We start from the raw sequence: 14,684 nt of genomic DNA, 5'->3' as shown, positions 1-14,684 counted from the left end.
GGGATACTTCTAAACCACGGGCAGTCAGACAAGCAAGCTTGCTGAAGAAAGAAAGAGAAGAAAGGGCAGAGAACGCCCTGGCGGCTACAGCAGCCTTTTAAGAGAGCGCCGGGGGGAGAGGGAAACGAGCAGACGAGAGAGCCCGGTAGAGAGTCAACTACTCAGTTAGTGTAATGCGTGTGATGGGATTGTCACCCGCCATCTTCTATTCTGGGAAGAGCGAGAGCAGCTCTTCGCCAGTCAAATCCCCGCTTCGTCCTCTCGCCATCCCAGCCGGCGGGTAATTCGTTGGTTTCATTGGCTTCAAGGGCAGCCGGGCCTGCAGCAGACAACCAACCATTCTCACTACTCGCCCATCCATCGTCCCTCCATCTCCCCTCCACCTCCATCGCCATGCTTTTCTTCCCTTGCCGCCCTCCACGAGCACATTCTCCCGAGCCATCCCACCTATCAATAGAAACCTCGCTAGCCAATCGCACTCACACAAGAAGGGAGACGGCCTGTCACCGACATCTCCATTCTGCAGCACCGAGGAATTTTAAAGTTCGTGCACGGGATTGAGGAGGGGGTTGGACGCTATCCCACCACTGAGAGAAGCAAGAACAACCACTCTACACACTGACTCTCCACTACAAATACACACCATGCAGCATCTGCCCCAATTAGGACCCTGTCATGGCCGGCTCTTACGTGCAGAATTGCCATGACATCTTTTACCCCTCTTCTTCGTCTGCTTCTCTAGATCCAATTTCGATTCGATTCCGTAGGGACAAATCATCATCATCCAAGTACATCGTTGCTTACACCAGCCATTCCTCCAACCATGGCCAGCAAAAGAAAAAGGGAAAGAAGGGAGGAAAGAAAAAAAAAATAAATAACAATATATAGAAGCTCGAATCAAAATCATAAACCTCTGGTCCTCTGTACGCCGGAAAATGCCGAATCGGTCTGGTCTTCGGTTGATATCACACGTTTTGGGGGGTGGAGAATTATTAGGAAAAAAAAAACAAGGGGGAAAGGAAACGGAGAGGGAGAGAGAAATAAAAGGCATAGAAACACCAGAAGACGGAAGAGATACCACAGAAGAGAAGAATCTGATGTACACGGATAGTCATCTTTCCTCCCCCTCACCGCACGGACACGCCAGACCGGTTGGTAAACATGCGAGCGGCAATGTTCATCGAGGCCAGCTCTTGGAACAGAAGCTTGGCTGCATACGGGATATGCACCTGGGAGATTCGGTGCTTGTTGTTACACAGTCGACACTCGAAGAGTCCCTTCTTCAGTTTTCTGTCGTTCCATCATCGTTAGCTAATATCGTCAGGTAAATTCAAGGATGTCTCTCCACTTACGCAACAGGGGTCATCAAGCCACAGTCGTCGCAGATGTGCACCCGGAAGGGATCGGACACGTCGAACAACCGTTCCTTCAGGAATGCACTGGCTCCGTGCGCAATCATACAATCGCGTTCCATCTCTCCGAATCGGAGACCACCGTCTCGAGCACGACCTTCCACCGGCTGTCGCGTCAAGATCTGAGTCGGTCCACGCGCACGGGCGTGGATCTTATCGTCGACCATGTGGCGCAGACGCTGGTAGTATGTCGGTCCCAAGAAGACCTGCGCAACCAGCTTGCGTCCAGTGTGTCCGTTGTACATCACCTCAAAGCCACGGGACTGGTATCCGTGCTCCCGCAGGAGACGGGAGATCGAGTCGACCGTAACGTCGGTGAAAGGCGTCGCGTCACCCTCGAACCCACGTAGCGACGACACTTTACTGAGCTGACACTCGATCAAGTGCGCGATTGTCATACGTGAGGGAATAGCGTGAGGGTTGATGATCAAGTCGGGGCACACACCCTCGCGAGTGAAAGGCATGTCTTCTTGACGGTAAGTGATACCGATGGTACCCTTTTGTCCGTGACGAGAGGCGAACTTGTCTCCAATCTGGGGAATCTTGGTCGTCCTCATGCGCACCTTCACGAACTTCAGGTCATCGTTGCTCGTAGACACCAGGACCTGGTCCACAATACCGTTCTCCGTACTTCTGAGAGGAGTCGACACATCCAACTTGGTGTGGGCCTTGGTACGTTGACCGAGCTCCTCTGCTTCAGGTGCCAAGGGCGCCGTCTTACCAATGATGATATCCTCACCGGATACACGGACACCAGGAGCAATGATACCGTCTTCATCGAGCTTGTCGTAGGTACCCTTTCTCATACCGATCGTATCCGATCTCATAGGCTTCTCAAAGCGTTCGACAACTGTCAGTCCGACCATCTTCTCGCTGTCCGTGTATGTACGGTAGAACAGACTGCGGAAAAGACCACGGTCAATGCTGCTCTGGTTCATAATAACCGAATCTTCCTGGTTGTAACCGGAATAACAGGCGATGGCAACAATGGCGTTCTGGCCGGCAGGCAGTTCACGGAACCGCAAGAATTCCATAGACCGTGTTGTCGCCAAAGGCTTCTGCGGGTAATACAGAATGTTGGCCATTGTTTCCATGCGCTGGTCAAAGTTCGTCAGGAACACACCCATAGCTTGTTTACCCATGGCAGACTGGTAGGTGTTACGAGGAGATTGGTTGTGGTCGGGGAAAGGAATGATACTGGCGCAAACACCCAGGATCATACTGGGGTGAATCTCGCAGTGTGTCCAGGTGTGTGCCTTTTGACTCAGAATAGAACGCACACGCTTGTTGGGATCGTGCAGCTCTTCCTCGGGAAGGGCATAACCGGCCTGAAGTTGCTTCGAGATCTCCAGGTCCTCTGGTGTCATTACGATCATGATTGTCTCCTCCTCCTCGGCGTCGACGTACTCAACGACACCAGACTTCACCAAACCATCCCAACCAAAGTAGCGCTCCCTGCGGTCTTCTGGATCCAGATCGGGGGGCAAGTCCTTGTCTTGCTCCAGTTTGCGGATGTGCTCCTTGTTGAGCACCAGTGAACCACAGTTCTCGCTCTTGGGATCATTGTCGACGACGTACAGTGGCCGACACACGCGTCCAGCATCGGTAAAGATCTTGAACTCTCGCTCACGAATATCACGAATTAAACTGACCTCGTGAGAGATCATGTTCCGGCGACGGAGAGAGAGCATGGTGTTCACCAGATGCGCAGGATCTCTATGAATACCCACCCAAACACCGTTGACAAACACCTTGGTCGCATTTGGCGTCACCTGCGGCTCGAATTCTTCGAGGACTTCCATGTTGCGTTGAATCATGAAATCAATAATGGGCTCACTAGGCGTACCAACAGTGATGTAGCACATGAGCGCCAAGTTCTTGACCAGACCACAAGCCTGACCTTCAGGGGTTTCAGCTGGACAAACCAGACCCCAATGGGTGTTGTGGAGCTGACGAGGTTTGGCGATCTTACCGTCTCGACCAATTGGTGTATTGGTACGACGAAGGTGGGACAACGTAGAGGCGTAGGTATAACGACTGAGCACTTGAGATACACCAGCCTTGGCGCTGGCTGCCTTCTTCTGCTCTCCCCAGTTACCCGTAGCAAGAGCGTACTTCAGACCTCCTGTCAAGGTGCTGGCCTTGATACCAATGTTCAAGTAGATCTCCCTGTTCGTCTCCACGCATCTTTGCACGTACCGCTGAAGGTCACGGGTGACACGAGTGAACAGAACTCGGAAGAGGTTTGCAAGAAGAGGACCAGCCAAGTCGAGACGCTTCTTACCGAAGTGATCACGATCATCGACATCACGACGGCCCAAGGCACACTGCAGAAGTCTGTGCACCATGTAACCCAAGAAGAAGGCTTTCCGGGTCTCACTACCTTCGCTCTGAGAAATGTGGGGAAGGAACTCCTTTTGCATGATTTCGCGTGCGTATCTGACACGACGCTCGTGGTTCATACTAGACTGAGAAGAACCACGCTTGGCAATGAAATCCAGCGCCACCTCACGGTCCTGGATAACGAAACCTTCCTCAATACAAGGCTTCAGCATCTCCAACATCGGTGTGTCATTCCGGTCGTAGCAAATGTGGTTCAGAATATCTTCATCAGAAACCACACCGAGGGCTCTGAAAACAACGACGATGGGAATGTCCGTCTTCACGTAAGGCAAGGTCGACCGAATTGTAGGACCAAATCCACCCTTGGCACTGTCACCCTTGGCAAACAGCTTCAGGGACAACTGAGAAAGAAGTCGTGATCCCTTCTCGACAGCACTCCGAATCTCCGCGACATAGGGCGTGGGACTAGGCGGTGCCTTCTTGAAAACTTGAACCGTGTTTCCAGCACTGCGCTCTTGGGCGATCAATACCTTTTCACTTCCGTTGATGATGAAATAACCACCAGAGTCGTAAGGGCACTCGTTCCAGTTGTAAAGAGCTTGCTCGCTCAAATCCTTGAGGATACAGTACTTGGACTTGAGCATAATTGGCATCTTTCCAATGAAAACGGTCTCCTCCTTCGCCTGGTCAGCAGGCAGCTCCTTCTGCTCCCACTGCAGGTAAGTCCCGTGAGCTTTTCTATCCTCATTCGATTCACCCATATCATCCTCATCTCGGTCCGCGACCAGACGTTCACGACCTTCCATGATCTTCTTCGTAACACCGAGATAAAGGGGACTAGCGTATGTAAGATTACGCAGGCGAGCCTCCTGGGGCAACATGATAGTGGTCGCACCATCACCCTCAGTCACGGACGGTCGAGAGAGCATGACGGTTCCAAACTTCAGCTCGTATCGGCGGACAACCACGGGATCGACTTCATCTTCGGAGGGAGGGAGAGTTTGGTCGAGTGTTACTTGGCCTTGTTCCTCCACCAGCTCCTGCATTGTCGAGGAGATAAATTCATCGAAAGAGTCCAGCTGTTGTGACACTAGACCTTTGGTGTCGAAGAAGGACGAAATGACCGTCCAGCAATCCTCCGAGGTGATGCCCTCGTCCATATCGTCGTAGTACTCATCCTCGTAAGCATCTTCGTAGTCGGCCATCTTGGCGGATATGGGTCGTAAACGCAATGAAAAACCGCAGTCGATAGGACAATGAGCGCAAAGGGCGCGACGCGCTCGGCGGAAAAGATCCCACTCGAGGTTGTTGGACGACTGGCGTAAGTAGAATGCAGCGAAGCAATCGTCCTAGGAGTAACAGGGGAGGCCAATAAGCCGGAAGCCTCAGATGGATGGAAGAAAGAGAGATCCCAGGCCACCGGTGATGCTGGTGAAGGGAGCAGCTGGGGTGCTTCGACTCTCTCCGGGCGCTGATGGATCTTGCCTTGGAAAGAGCCGCCACTAGCCTCGACCGCCTTCTGGCGCTAAGCTGTGAGCTAGTCCTGATTAGTAGATCACGTGATAAGTGTAACAATTCATGTTGCTGGTAATACTTCACTTTTTACTCAGATCATTAACTATTACTGTGGACATTTACGAAAGGAATGAATGACAAAAATCGGCGCAGTATGGTACGCGATATGTTATTATACATAATGATTACAGGAACTGTAGAAGCGTCTCCAGCATCTCCTTACTATCCTTCTCGCCGGGCTCATCCTCAGATAGCCCTTCCATTTGCTCTGTTCATTCAATTAGCACAAGATCCAGACGGTATAGAAGGCGTAGGGACCAGAGCTTACCCTGTAAGGTTCGTCTAATCAGTGACAAATCTTCGTCGCGGTCAGCCAGAAGGGACACAATCTTCTTTTTTGCCCCGTCATCTTCGGCCACCAACCAGGCCAAAATGACATCAATAAGCTTTGGGTACTGTTAGTTCATACTGCAGCAACGGGGTATTCCGGAGAGCAAACCTGTAAAGAAAATAGACCGGCATCGAATCGCCTGGACAGCCACTCGGCCGCCATGATCTCTTGTTCCTCTTCCGTGAAGTTCTTTCGTTCTTTCTCGATAGCTTGCTCGACCGGTGTCACTCGTTGGGCGTAATCCCGGCGCAACTTGATGAGCTTTTCGATCTTCTCATAGTCCTTCTCCATAAACTTGGCTAGTGTACGAATCCGTGGTGCGGAACCGCCCGGAAGTAAGCGCAGCAGCGAAGCGAAAATGCCCAGCAGATGCTCCGTCGTTTCATTGTCTTGCTATAGGGGTTTAGCTCTAGCCCATATTCTATGATATCGGTGACACATACCTTCTTTTTGAACATCCCAAATACTGTACTCAAGCATGCTGCTTCAACAAAGCGTTCACATGCAGGCGCGCCTGCCATGCCTCCTAGGGCGTGGTCCAGGAGTCGTAAAGCCCGTTGCTTGCTGAACTTGCCCTCCTTCAACATGATTTGTGCAAGCTCAACACCCTCAGCTTCCAGGAATTTTTCTTTGCCGTAATCCTCATTCACAAGGTAGTTCAAGCTGCCAAACAAGTTCTCCACATATTCCTCTTCGTCGGAATCCTTTTCGGGATCACGCTTGCGGTATGCACTAAGCAATTGCAGGAGAATTTCAACGCCATCCAGGCTGGCGACCTTCTCCCTCTTCTTGGGGGCTGATTGTAGTAGGATGGCAAGTATTTCTGCTGCATATTGCTGGTTTTGCGTCACTGGCCTTTCCTTCTTCTGTATACGAGCGATAAGCCAAGGTAACAGGTTTGGGTCTTGCCCTATCTTCTCTGCGATAGCTGTTTGCGAAGCAATATTCTCCAAGACGTCTTCAAAGTAATCAGTATACCCGTCGTGTACTTTGTCCGGGGTAACTCACTTAGTACGTAGTACACGCCTGCCCTATCGACCTCGGACTCTTCGTCAAGTCGCGAAAGGTTTTGCGCCAAGAGCTCGATAAGTTCGGCATCCAACTGGACCAGTAAGCATTCGTTCAAACAAAACTCGGAAGCATGTATACCATTGCGTTCACCAAACTGTCCCATTGTTCTTGTTCGGCCTCCACATCTTCATCCGTCAACTCGCCAATGATCTGGATCACATCAATTGCAATATCGGCATTCTCGTGGGAAAGCAGCGACATAAGCGAGCCTACACAGCCCAGCTTCGCAAATTCGCTGTATAGATTTGAATTCTCGGAGAGGATGGAGAGGCTCTTGATTTCAGTATCGAGATCTGCTTCCGAGGCCATAAATCTAGGTATATCAGCATAATGGTTCAATACCAGGATATGCCTTGCCAGCACGTACTTTTGAGGATCATTTTCAAACTTTCCGCGCAGTTCGGCGTTCTTCGAGATCTTCTTTTCGAAGTTGAGGGCGAAGCGTCGCAACCAGGTAACGTCGAACTTCTCCGGCTATAGCCACTTCAGCAAACGAGCCCATGGAGCACAGCGAATAAGATTTCCTTACCGCAACATCTGCTTCCTCGTGTTGATCGATATATTGCATAGCCTCTGCCGTTTGGCGCTCCATACCGCCGCCGAAGAAGCGTCCTTCTTCGTCATCTGGGATATCCTCGGCGTCGAAATCGGGAGGTAGTTCAGGACCCGCGTAGCCGTCATCCTCCTCGCCTCCATCCTCTACCATGGGCGCCTTTCCTTTTGATTTCACATCGACATCCACATCTAGTTTAGCAGCTTTGTAGAGCTCGTCTTTGGTCGCAAGTCAGCCGACGTCAAGTCAAGTTGAACGTGAAGGAGATGAACGCACTCGGGTCTTTCGCGGAATCTAGTTTGCGCTTGGCACTTGCTGCCGAGGAGGGTTTCTAGATTGTCAGCGCTATTATAACAAGTCACTTTATAGATAACTTACCTTGAAGAGCTCATCGATGCTCGTCATGGTTGCGGCTTGCGCAGCTGGAGAGGCAGAGCGGAAAAGCACTTCAAACCCAACCACCAACACGGATTTGTATAAGGGCCAATAGAGCAGGGAAAAGCGACTCTGCAAAAGGAAGTATCGCCTATGAATTGATTGTTATAGATCCCTTCTTGCGGGCTTCTTTTCGATCAACTGGTCGCGCAGCAGGTCCGAAGAAGATACGGGAACCGCGATAAGCTAAAAGTGCAGCCGCCAAGGACCGAAAGATTTCTCGGAGTTCTCATCATTCCCGGCCTCACCCTGCCATCGACCATCGTCATTCTCGCTGTCAATACACCTTTTCATCTCAAGACATCACCTATCCTACATCTTTAATACATTTTCAAAATGGTTCCCAGACAGCGTGTCGTCTCTGGCCGTCAGCAGAAGAGCTTCTTCAGCACTGCCTATGACGAAGTCACCCACCCCGAGAATGCTACCATTGTGAGAAGCGTTCTGGTCTTCGGCGTAAGTTCTACAATTCTGGCGAGATCTGTACAGGCTGTACAATGTCAAGGATGATCTAATACGAATATGTGTACAGGCCGGCGTCGCTTTCCTTTACAGCAGCCTCAGCGAGCTCCTCCTTCCTCCGTAAGTCGAGACTCGATCCCATCCATCGCAATCGCTGCAATAAATCTCGGCAATCGAAAATAAATTACTGACGGAAGAAGTATGTAAACGGATCTTCGCACGTTCGTCCGCATGTCCCTATGATCTGAAATTATCGGCTGTCTGGAAGGGTTGTCGATGTCGATCACGAAACGCGGACAAAATTTCCTACTTCTTCCTCTGAATTCGATTCTAATGAATACGTGTATTATACTGTGTGCTTCATGGGCATATATGGGCTTCAACGTTATGTGGCTAGGCTTGTCATCCGGGTCCGTGAAGGATCAACATTATGTGGCGTTGGAATAGATATGATCTCCGGAACATTTCCCGGTCTCTCCTCCGCATAATTGCATATGCTTTAATAGGGCTTTTGCTCTGTAGTTGTCTTATCTCTTCATATCTCATTGCTAGTCAGGTTTAACTCAGGGCCTTTGTGGATGGTCACATCTGTGAATCGGGCCATGAGTGTCGATTGAACAGTCAGTAGCGGTGGTTCCAATGTGGAGTTATGGCTTTTGAATGACGGACTTGCTCGTGATAAGAGTCGAACAAAAATGTAGTCTTAAGCCAGATATATCAATTATATTCAGCGCAATCATTCACCGGTGAGGTGGGCTCCTCTTTTCTGCAGAATGCAATGCTATGAAATGGTAATGCCAACAAGACTTATAGTCGCCCTGTTGAATGTACTTGGTCTGAACTCTGGAGGGAACGACACCAGTGAGACGCCAGATGCCTGAGGCCTGAGGCATCAAGATCGCATTGTGAGCGCCGCCGCACTAGACAAAAGTTCTGGACAGTGAATATCTCCCACTCAACATCGCTCCACTCGAAAGTACCCAACAATCCAGCGTATCAGCGAATAAACTCTCTCCTATAACAGCGCTTATTTAAGCGGCTACATCTCTCATATCAAATTGGCGGGGAAGCCCGCAAAAGCCCCCACATCCGGCCGGGTCCCGAACACCGCCTTCTTTAGTGCTGGGGGAAAGATAGTCCATGGCTGTCTATTACCAACCAACCCCGGACGGCAGACACGGCAACGATAGGCAACTGCTAACTTCCGACCCTCTCATGCTGAATGTGATCTCCTGCACAGCTGCAAATGCCGTTGGCTTTGCTTTTTTACTAGCATGTTGACCGCCAAGCGCAAGCCGTCAAGTGCGGACTTGGGTGATGATAGACCCGTGGCGAAGAGAAGTAACAGCCTGAGCCACAATGCTCATGCGCCTTGGTTGCAAGACTCCAGACCTTCTCGGAGCTGGCGGGCTATGGGAGATCGGGGGGTACGGTCTTCGCTGCCTCTAGAAAATATGGTCTCGACTGTGCGGGATCTCATTGACCCTGATTTCGACCCTCTTATTGCTCTTCTTGACGATGAACCGCGCTTCTTAAAACCTCTCCCGTCTCGCATACCGCCGGAAGACCTTGAATTCTTGCGATTTCGGGAGGCTTTGTCGATCCCAGAGAGCGGCCTGCGGAATGAGCTACTGCGATGCTATATTAAATGGGTGCATAGCTTCATGCCGGTCTTGAATCTACAGGAATTCCTCAGATGCGTCGCGGAAAATGACCCCAATGGTAATATTAGTCTCCTGCTGTTTCAAGCAGTCATGTTCGTGGCGACGGCCTTCATCGATCTGCATCATTTGCAGGCTGCTGGGTATGCCACTCGGAAAATTGCCCGTAATGTTTTCTTTACGCGATTAAGGGTATGTCTCGCTTGATAGTTCATCCGTGTCTTTAGCTAACCAGTCAATATAGCTCCTCTATTCACTTGACTGCGAAGATGATCGTATAGTCATACTGCAGACTCTACTACTTATGACTTATTGGTCTGACCATCAAAATAATCCGCAAAGAGATATCTGGGACTGGATTGGTGTCTGCAATATACATGCACATTCGATCGGATTAAATAGAGACCCTTCATCATCGACCGATATGGACCCGAGGATAAAAAGGCTGAGGACCCGAATTTGGTGGAGCTTGTACTCGCGAGATCGTCTCATTGCGATGGGGCTAAGACGCCCAACCCAGGTGAACGAAGGGACAAGCAATGTCCCCATGTTGAAGCTGGAAGACTTTGACTTCGAGCCGTTCCACCCTCGCGTGATTGAGATGTTTCGCTGTCGTCAGCTGGAAGATGTTACTCACCAAAAGCGCTTGGCGACTATGTTCATCGAAAAGGCCAAACTATGCCAGTGCATCGGACGGGTTTTGTTCGCTCAGTATACCCCATCACAGTGTCAGTTTGGCGTAACAACACGAACGACCATCAGCCTCATCCCTCGACAGGCATCAGAATCGGAGTTGGCACGATGCAGTCAGCGGTTGGAATCATGGTTGAGTGCACTACCCAAAGACGCACAATTCATTCCTGCATCAAGGACAAATTTCCACGATGGAGAAGACGTCCTTCTCCTCCACGGTGCCATGGTACGAATGCTGTATCATGCGACCACAAGCGCGCTGCATCGTCCTTGGGCCTTCACGCCAAACAAGGATCAGTCCAAAGCACGCAGGGAGTTAATTCAAACTGCGCAAACAAAGATGCATGACGCTGCAGTCGGTATCACACATATCATCCAAGGTCTCAATCAGCTCAACCTCACGCGATTTCTCCCCCAATCCGGTGTGACCGTCATCATCCCAGCCGCTGTGGCCCATCTGGCAAACTCCTCATCTGGCAATCCCGCCACCCGAGAATCCAGCATCTACAACTTTCAGCGCTGCATCCAAGTGCTGCAAGGCCTTAGAGACATTTACCCTGCAGCAGACATGGAGGTCGCGAACATCGAAGCGGCAGTTAAGCTACAGTCGGACAGCGCAAGCACCTTCCTCCGAATCATGCAATACACCAACAACTCCGGTTCTATATCTCAAGGCCAGTCACCAGAACAAGCACGAAAGCATAGCACCATCTCAAACCCACACACCATAGCATCAGCAGAAGACCGAACCTCTAGCCACTGGACGCCTCCCCGAGACGACCCCGACCCAACCAACAACCACAAACTACCCGGACCTCATCATTCAGCCAGTCCAACCAAGCAACAACTACAACAGCAGCGCACACCACCCAAACGCCACAGCAGCACAATCAACCCACCTCCCATCTTCAACAACAGCAACCCTACTGCCAACAACAAAAACAATCCCACCAACTCCCTCCCCAAACAAGCCGAACCCACCCCACCCAACGACTTCGACGACGACCCCATATCCACATTCCTCAACGACAACAACGACAACAACCCCACCATCTCCCCCCGAAACACTCACTCCCAACCCAATTTCACCTTCGACCAACCCTCCGACCAATTCCCCTTCGACTTCGACCTCGACCTCGACTCCTTCGCCGCCGACTTCCCGCCCCAAACCCAACCACCCACCAACCTCAACCCACACTCTACTTCCAACCCCGACGCCTCCCCAGACCTCGACATAGATTGGGCCAGTGAGCTCCTCAGATGGACTGGACCTGGTCCGGAGGACGCATTAACCAATAACAATGATTTGTTCTCGCCGTTTGCGCCGACCCATAATGTTGTGAGTACGCCCGGGCAGAGGTCTATGAGTCATGTGACTGGGGATATTACGGGGGATTTGGATAGGGATTTGGGGTTTGTTCCGTCTGATGAGGAGATGTTTTAGGTTTCTATTATCTGGGTGTGGGTGTATTGGGGTATCATGGAGTTCAGTGTAAATATATATATAAGTAGTTTACTTAGTCGCGGAAGTGGTGCGTGCGTACGGATAGACGCGCCCTGTAAATAAATCTTGCTTGCCCTCAGGCAGTTCCGTCTCAGTTACTAGTAGTAAGTCATAGTATTGAAACTTATAGATGAGGAATGGTACACTATTAGTACTAGTACTACTACTACTACTACTAGGTGGATACCATTGAAACATTTCTCTAATTCTCTTCTCATATAGTCTAGATAGTACCAGTAGTACTCATAGTAACTAACTATAAAACAATGCTTAACATGACTTGAAGTAAATAAATAAAGACTCGTCGCTCGCCCTGTACATTAGCCACCATATATGCGATCTGTAAATCGTTGGGAATTGAATCTAGATGACTTGCGTCTTAGCTGACTATAGTTATGAGATCAATGAATATGTTTGTTTGGTCGATGACTCGCACTACTTGCGAGCCCAGCGGTTGCTTTCATCGCCCTCTTCCCATTGGTGCTCAATGTAGCCAAGCTTCTTCTTGACACTTTGTACGGTCTCCTTGTCACCTGTGTTCTTGCCCATGTTGTCGCTTAGCTTGACGGCTGGGCGGCCGTTAGCGGTGGCGATCTTGATGACGATGTTGAGCGGCTTGGATTTTTGGCCGTCGGATTTGTTCGTGAAGTCGTCTGTGAAAATTTTGTTAGTTCTTAATTTCGTGGGGACATTGGGGTAGGTCCCTATATAGTACGGGTATATGGGTAAAACGTACTAGTGAAGAAAGTTCCGACACCGAAGACAGGCTTGAAACCGGCTTCTTCGGCGATCACCTTGTATTCAAGGCAGTGCTCGATGTCTAATGAATCGGAAAAGACAATGGTCTTCGGGTCCTTGACGCCCTCTCTGTCGTAGAAGTCCCGCACCATCTTCACAAAGTATGTGGGATCTCCAGAATCCTGGCGGACACCGGTGTAGACCTGGGCGTAGGTCTTGTTGGCGTGTTCGCCTTGCGCGTCGTTGACCAAAGGAGCTGCGATTGGGGGTTTGGTAGTAGCCTCGCTCTGTACTGTGGACTCTGTCGTGGTGCCAGGTCCGGAGGCGGTGGTGGAGACTGCGCCGACACCTGCACTGGTGAAAGCAGGAATGGGTTTGCGGAAAGCGTCGAGGAAAGCGGGCGTGCCGAATGTGTCGGTCAGTGCAACGCCCAGAACCTGTTATGCGTTAGTTACTAGGACCTGGACGATCCTAGGTCTGTGGACTTACTCCTTCACCAAAGCAACCAAGCCAGTAGCGCAGGGCCATCTCGTTCGCGTTCTCGTAGTCATCCGTGATGGCAGCGATGGTCATGTACCATTCATGGGCCACAGTGCCCACAGGTGCCACGCCGTACTTCATGGCAAAGTGGACGTTACTCGTGCCAGTAAACACTCCCTTCCATCCTTGCTTCTTTCCTTCCTCCGCAGCCTGCATCAATCCCTGCATGACCAGATCGTGGGTGTGGTAGTCGCGGCGTCTTCGAGAGCCGAACTCGGAAAATATGCAACCATTCTCCAGCAACGCGCATCCTTTCCGGAATGCCTTGTCCTCCTGACAGCTGTAGTCCCAGTCCTTATCGGTGAACATGAAGTAGGCCTGACTTGTTAGAGCCAGCAGCGGGATCTCATACAAGATCGTTTCCACCCACAGACCCTTGATGACGTAGTTGACGTTGCCGAGATCATCGTCGCTGCCAGTATCTTGCTCCGGCGTGAAGTGAATCTCGATCTGTTCTGACGGCTTGAGCTTGAGGTTGGTCAGGTAGTCCAGGTAAGCGTAGTTGAAGTACGGGCACCATTTCTTTAGGAACTCGATCTCCTCATTCGTGACTCGGATGTTTGCAATCGCTGATGAAGATAATTGTCAGACTAACCCAGATATCCAACACACAGTCGATTTACATACCATCCATCTGTGCCAGAAGCCATTTGTAGGCACCCCGCGTTAACTTCATATCCGGGGTGCGATTTGTGAAACCATATGTGACATCTACATTCAAGAGAAAGGTTAGCCTGGCCCACAGAGCTTTTGAGAGCTATATCGGCGTCTTACAAACATCTGGAAAGTACTTGAGGACGGCGCATTGCATCGTCAATTTGTACAGATCCGTATCAAGCAACGAGAAAATACCCTCCGGGAGCGGAGGGGTATTATTTTGGGCCATGACGAGGTAGATTGGACCACACCGCGAGTAGAGGATAGAGCGCAGGAAGAAATTCCAAGCGAGGGACCGGAAGACAAGGACTAAAGGCGCGAGATAAGGAACAAGCAGGCAGACGAATTCGGAGGAAAGTACTCAAAAGAGAAATCTCCCATTGCGTCTCTGCGCGGGGGAATCACCCACTGCCTGACGCCGTTTGCACTGTTTGCACACTGGCTTTCGTCATCAGCAAATCGCCGGCCCACATCTTTTCTCTATATTGTGTTCTCTGAATATGATAGGGTTTACTTTAACAGGGAATTTTGGAGTTAAATGCAAGAAGTACTAAAAGATAGGATGTCATGGGTGGCGTTGGGTATGCGCATTTCCTCATCCTCGCAGGAACCCCTCGGGGAACCCCTCCGTCTGGGTCTAGACTGACTGCATCCCACATGCATGATGCCAAGTCTACAGGGTATGGATATCAGGATATAATTTAGTCAG

The 14,684-nt window shown here is 50.6% G+C and overlaps 6 protein-coding genes across 6 annotated transcripts; 2 read left to right on the top strand and 4 right to left on the bottom strand.

The window, feature by feature from the left end:
- Positions 1–608: 608 nt before the first annotated feature.
- BO83DRAFT_184647 (uncharacterized protein) lies at positions 609–1,194 on the bottom strand. The gene has a single exon (XM_025526500.1). It carries the CDS (start codon positions 1,049–1,051, stop codon positions 674–676), a length of 378 nt encoding a protein of 125 aa, XP_025382595.1. The 5' UTR covers positions 1,052–1,194; the 3' UTR covers positions 609–673.
- On the bottom strand, positions 1,128–5,187 carry BO83DRAFT_372120 (DNA-directed RNA polymerase II core subunit RPB2; the record flags this gene model as incomplete). Its single annotated transcript, XM_025529966.1, has 2 exons — positions 1,353–5,187; positions 1,128–1,290 (listed from the first exon to the last, which is right to left on the bottom strand). The coding sequence occupies exons 1-2, from the start codon at positions 4,958–4,960 to the stop codon at positions 1,128–1,130; spliced, it is 3,771 nt and encodes a 1,256-aa protein (XP_025382594.1). The 5' UTR covers positions 4,961–5,187.
- A 268-nt stretch (positions 5,188–5,455) lies between these two features.
- On the bottom strand, positions 5,456–7,856 carry BO83DRAFT_441866 (beta-catenin-like protein 1; the record flags this gene model as incomplete). Its single annotated transcript, XM_025536365.1, has 10 exons — positions 7,664–7,856; positions 7,562–7,616; positions 7,262–7,503; positions 7,100–7,206; positions 6,811–7,045; positions 6,670–6,763; positions 6,105–6,619; positions 5,770–6,054; positions 5,599–5,716; positions 5,456–5,538 (listed from the first exon to the last, which is right to left on the bottom strand). Exons 1-10 carry the CDS (start codon positions 7,688–7,690, stop codon positions 5,456–5,458), a joined length of 1,761 nt encoding a protein of 586 aa, XP_025382593.1. The 5' UTR covers positions 7,691–7,856.
- Positions 7,857–7,974: 118 nt separating this feature from the next.
- On the top strand, positions 7,975–8,666 carry BO83DRAFT_383179 (putative TOM core complex subunit Tom6). Its single transcript, XM_025532411.1, has 3 exons — positions 7,975–8,176; positions 8,253–8,302; positions 8,383–8,666. The coding sequence occupies exons 1-3, from the start codon at positions 8,057–8,059 to the stop codon at positions 8,387–8,389; spliced, it is 177 nt and encodes a 58-aa protein (XP_025382592.1). The 5' UTR covers positions 7,975–8,056; the 3' UTR covers positions 8,390–8,666.
- Positions 8,667–9,352: 686 nt separating this feature from the next.
- BO83DRAFT_441864 (transcription factor domain-containing protein) lies at positions 9,353–12,061 on the top strand. The gene is made up of 2 exons (XM_025536364.1): positions 9,353–10,035; positions 10,088–12,061. The coding sequence occupies exons 1-2, from the start codon at positions 9,457–9,459 to the stop codon at positions 11,978–11,980; spliced, it is 2,472 nt and encodes an 823-aa protein (XP_025382591.1). The 5' UTR covers positions 9,353–9,456; the 3' UTR covers positions 11,981–12,061.
- A 170-nt stretch (positions 12,062–12,231) lies between these two features.
- On the bottom strand, positions 12,232–14,322 carry BO83DRAFT_372112 (nicotinate phosphoribosyltransferase). Its single transcript, XM_025529965.1, has 5 exons — positions 14,093–14,322; positions 13,946–14,029; positions 13,268–13,887; positions 12,777–13,215; positions 12,232–12,693 (listed from the first exon to the last, which is right to left on the bottom strand). Exons 1-5 carry the CDS (start codon positions 14,202–14,204, stop codon positions 12,476–12,478), a joined length of 1,473 nt encoding a protein of 490 aa, XP_025382590.1. The 5' UTR covers positions 14,205–14,322; the 3' UTR covers positions 12,232–12,475.
- Positions 14,323–14,684: the final 362 nt, after the last annotated feature.

Source organism: Aspergillus eucalypticola, assembly GCF_003184535.1.
Source record: "Aspergillus eucalypticola CBS 122712 chromosome Unknown BO83scaffold_42, whole genome shotgun sequence".
Lineage (NCBI taxonomy): Eukaryota > Fungi > Ascomycota > Eurotiomycetes > Eurotiales > Aspergillaceae > Aspergillus > Aspergillus eucalypticola.
Note: the sequence above shows the minus strand (reverse complement) of the source record. Positions and strands in the feature narration are given on the sequence as shown.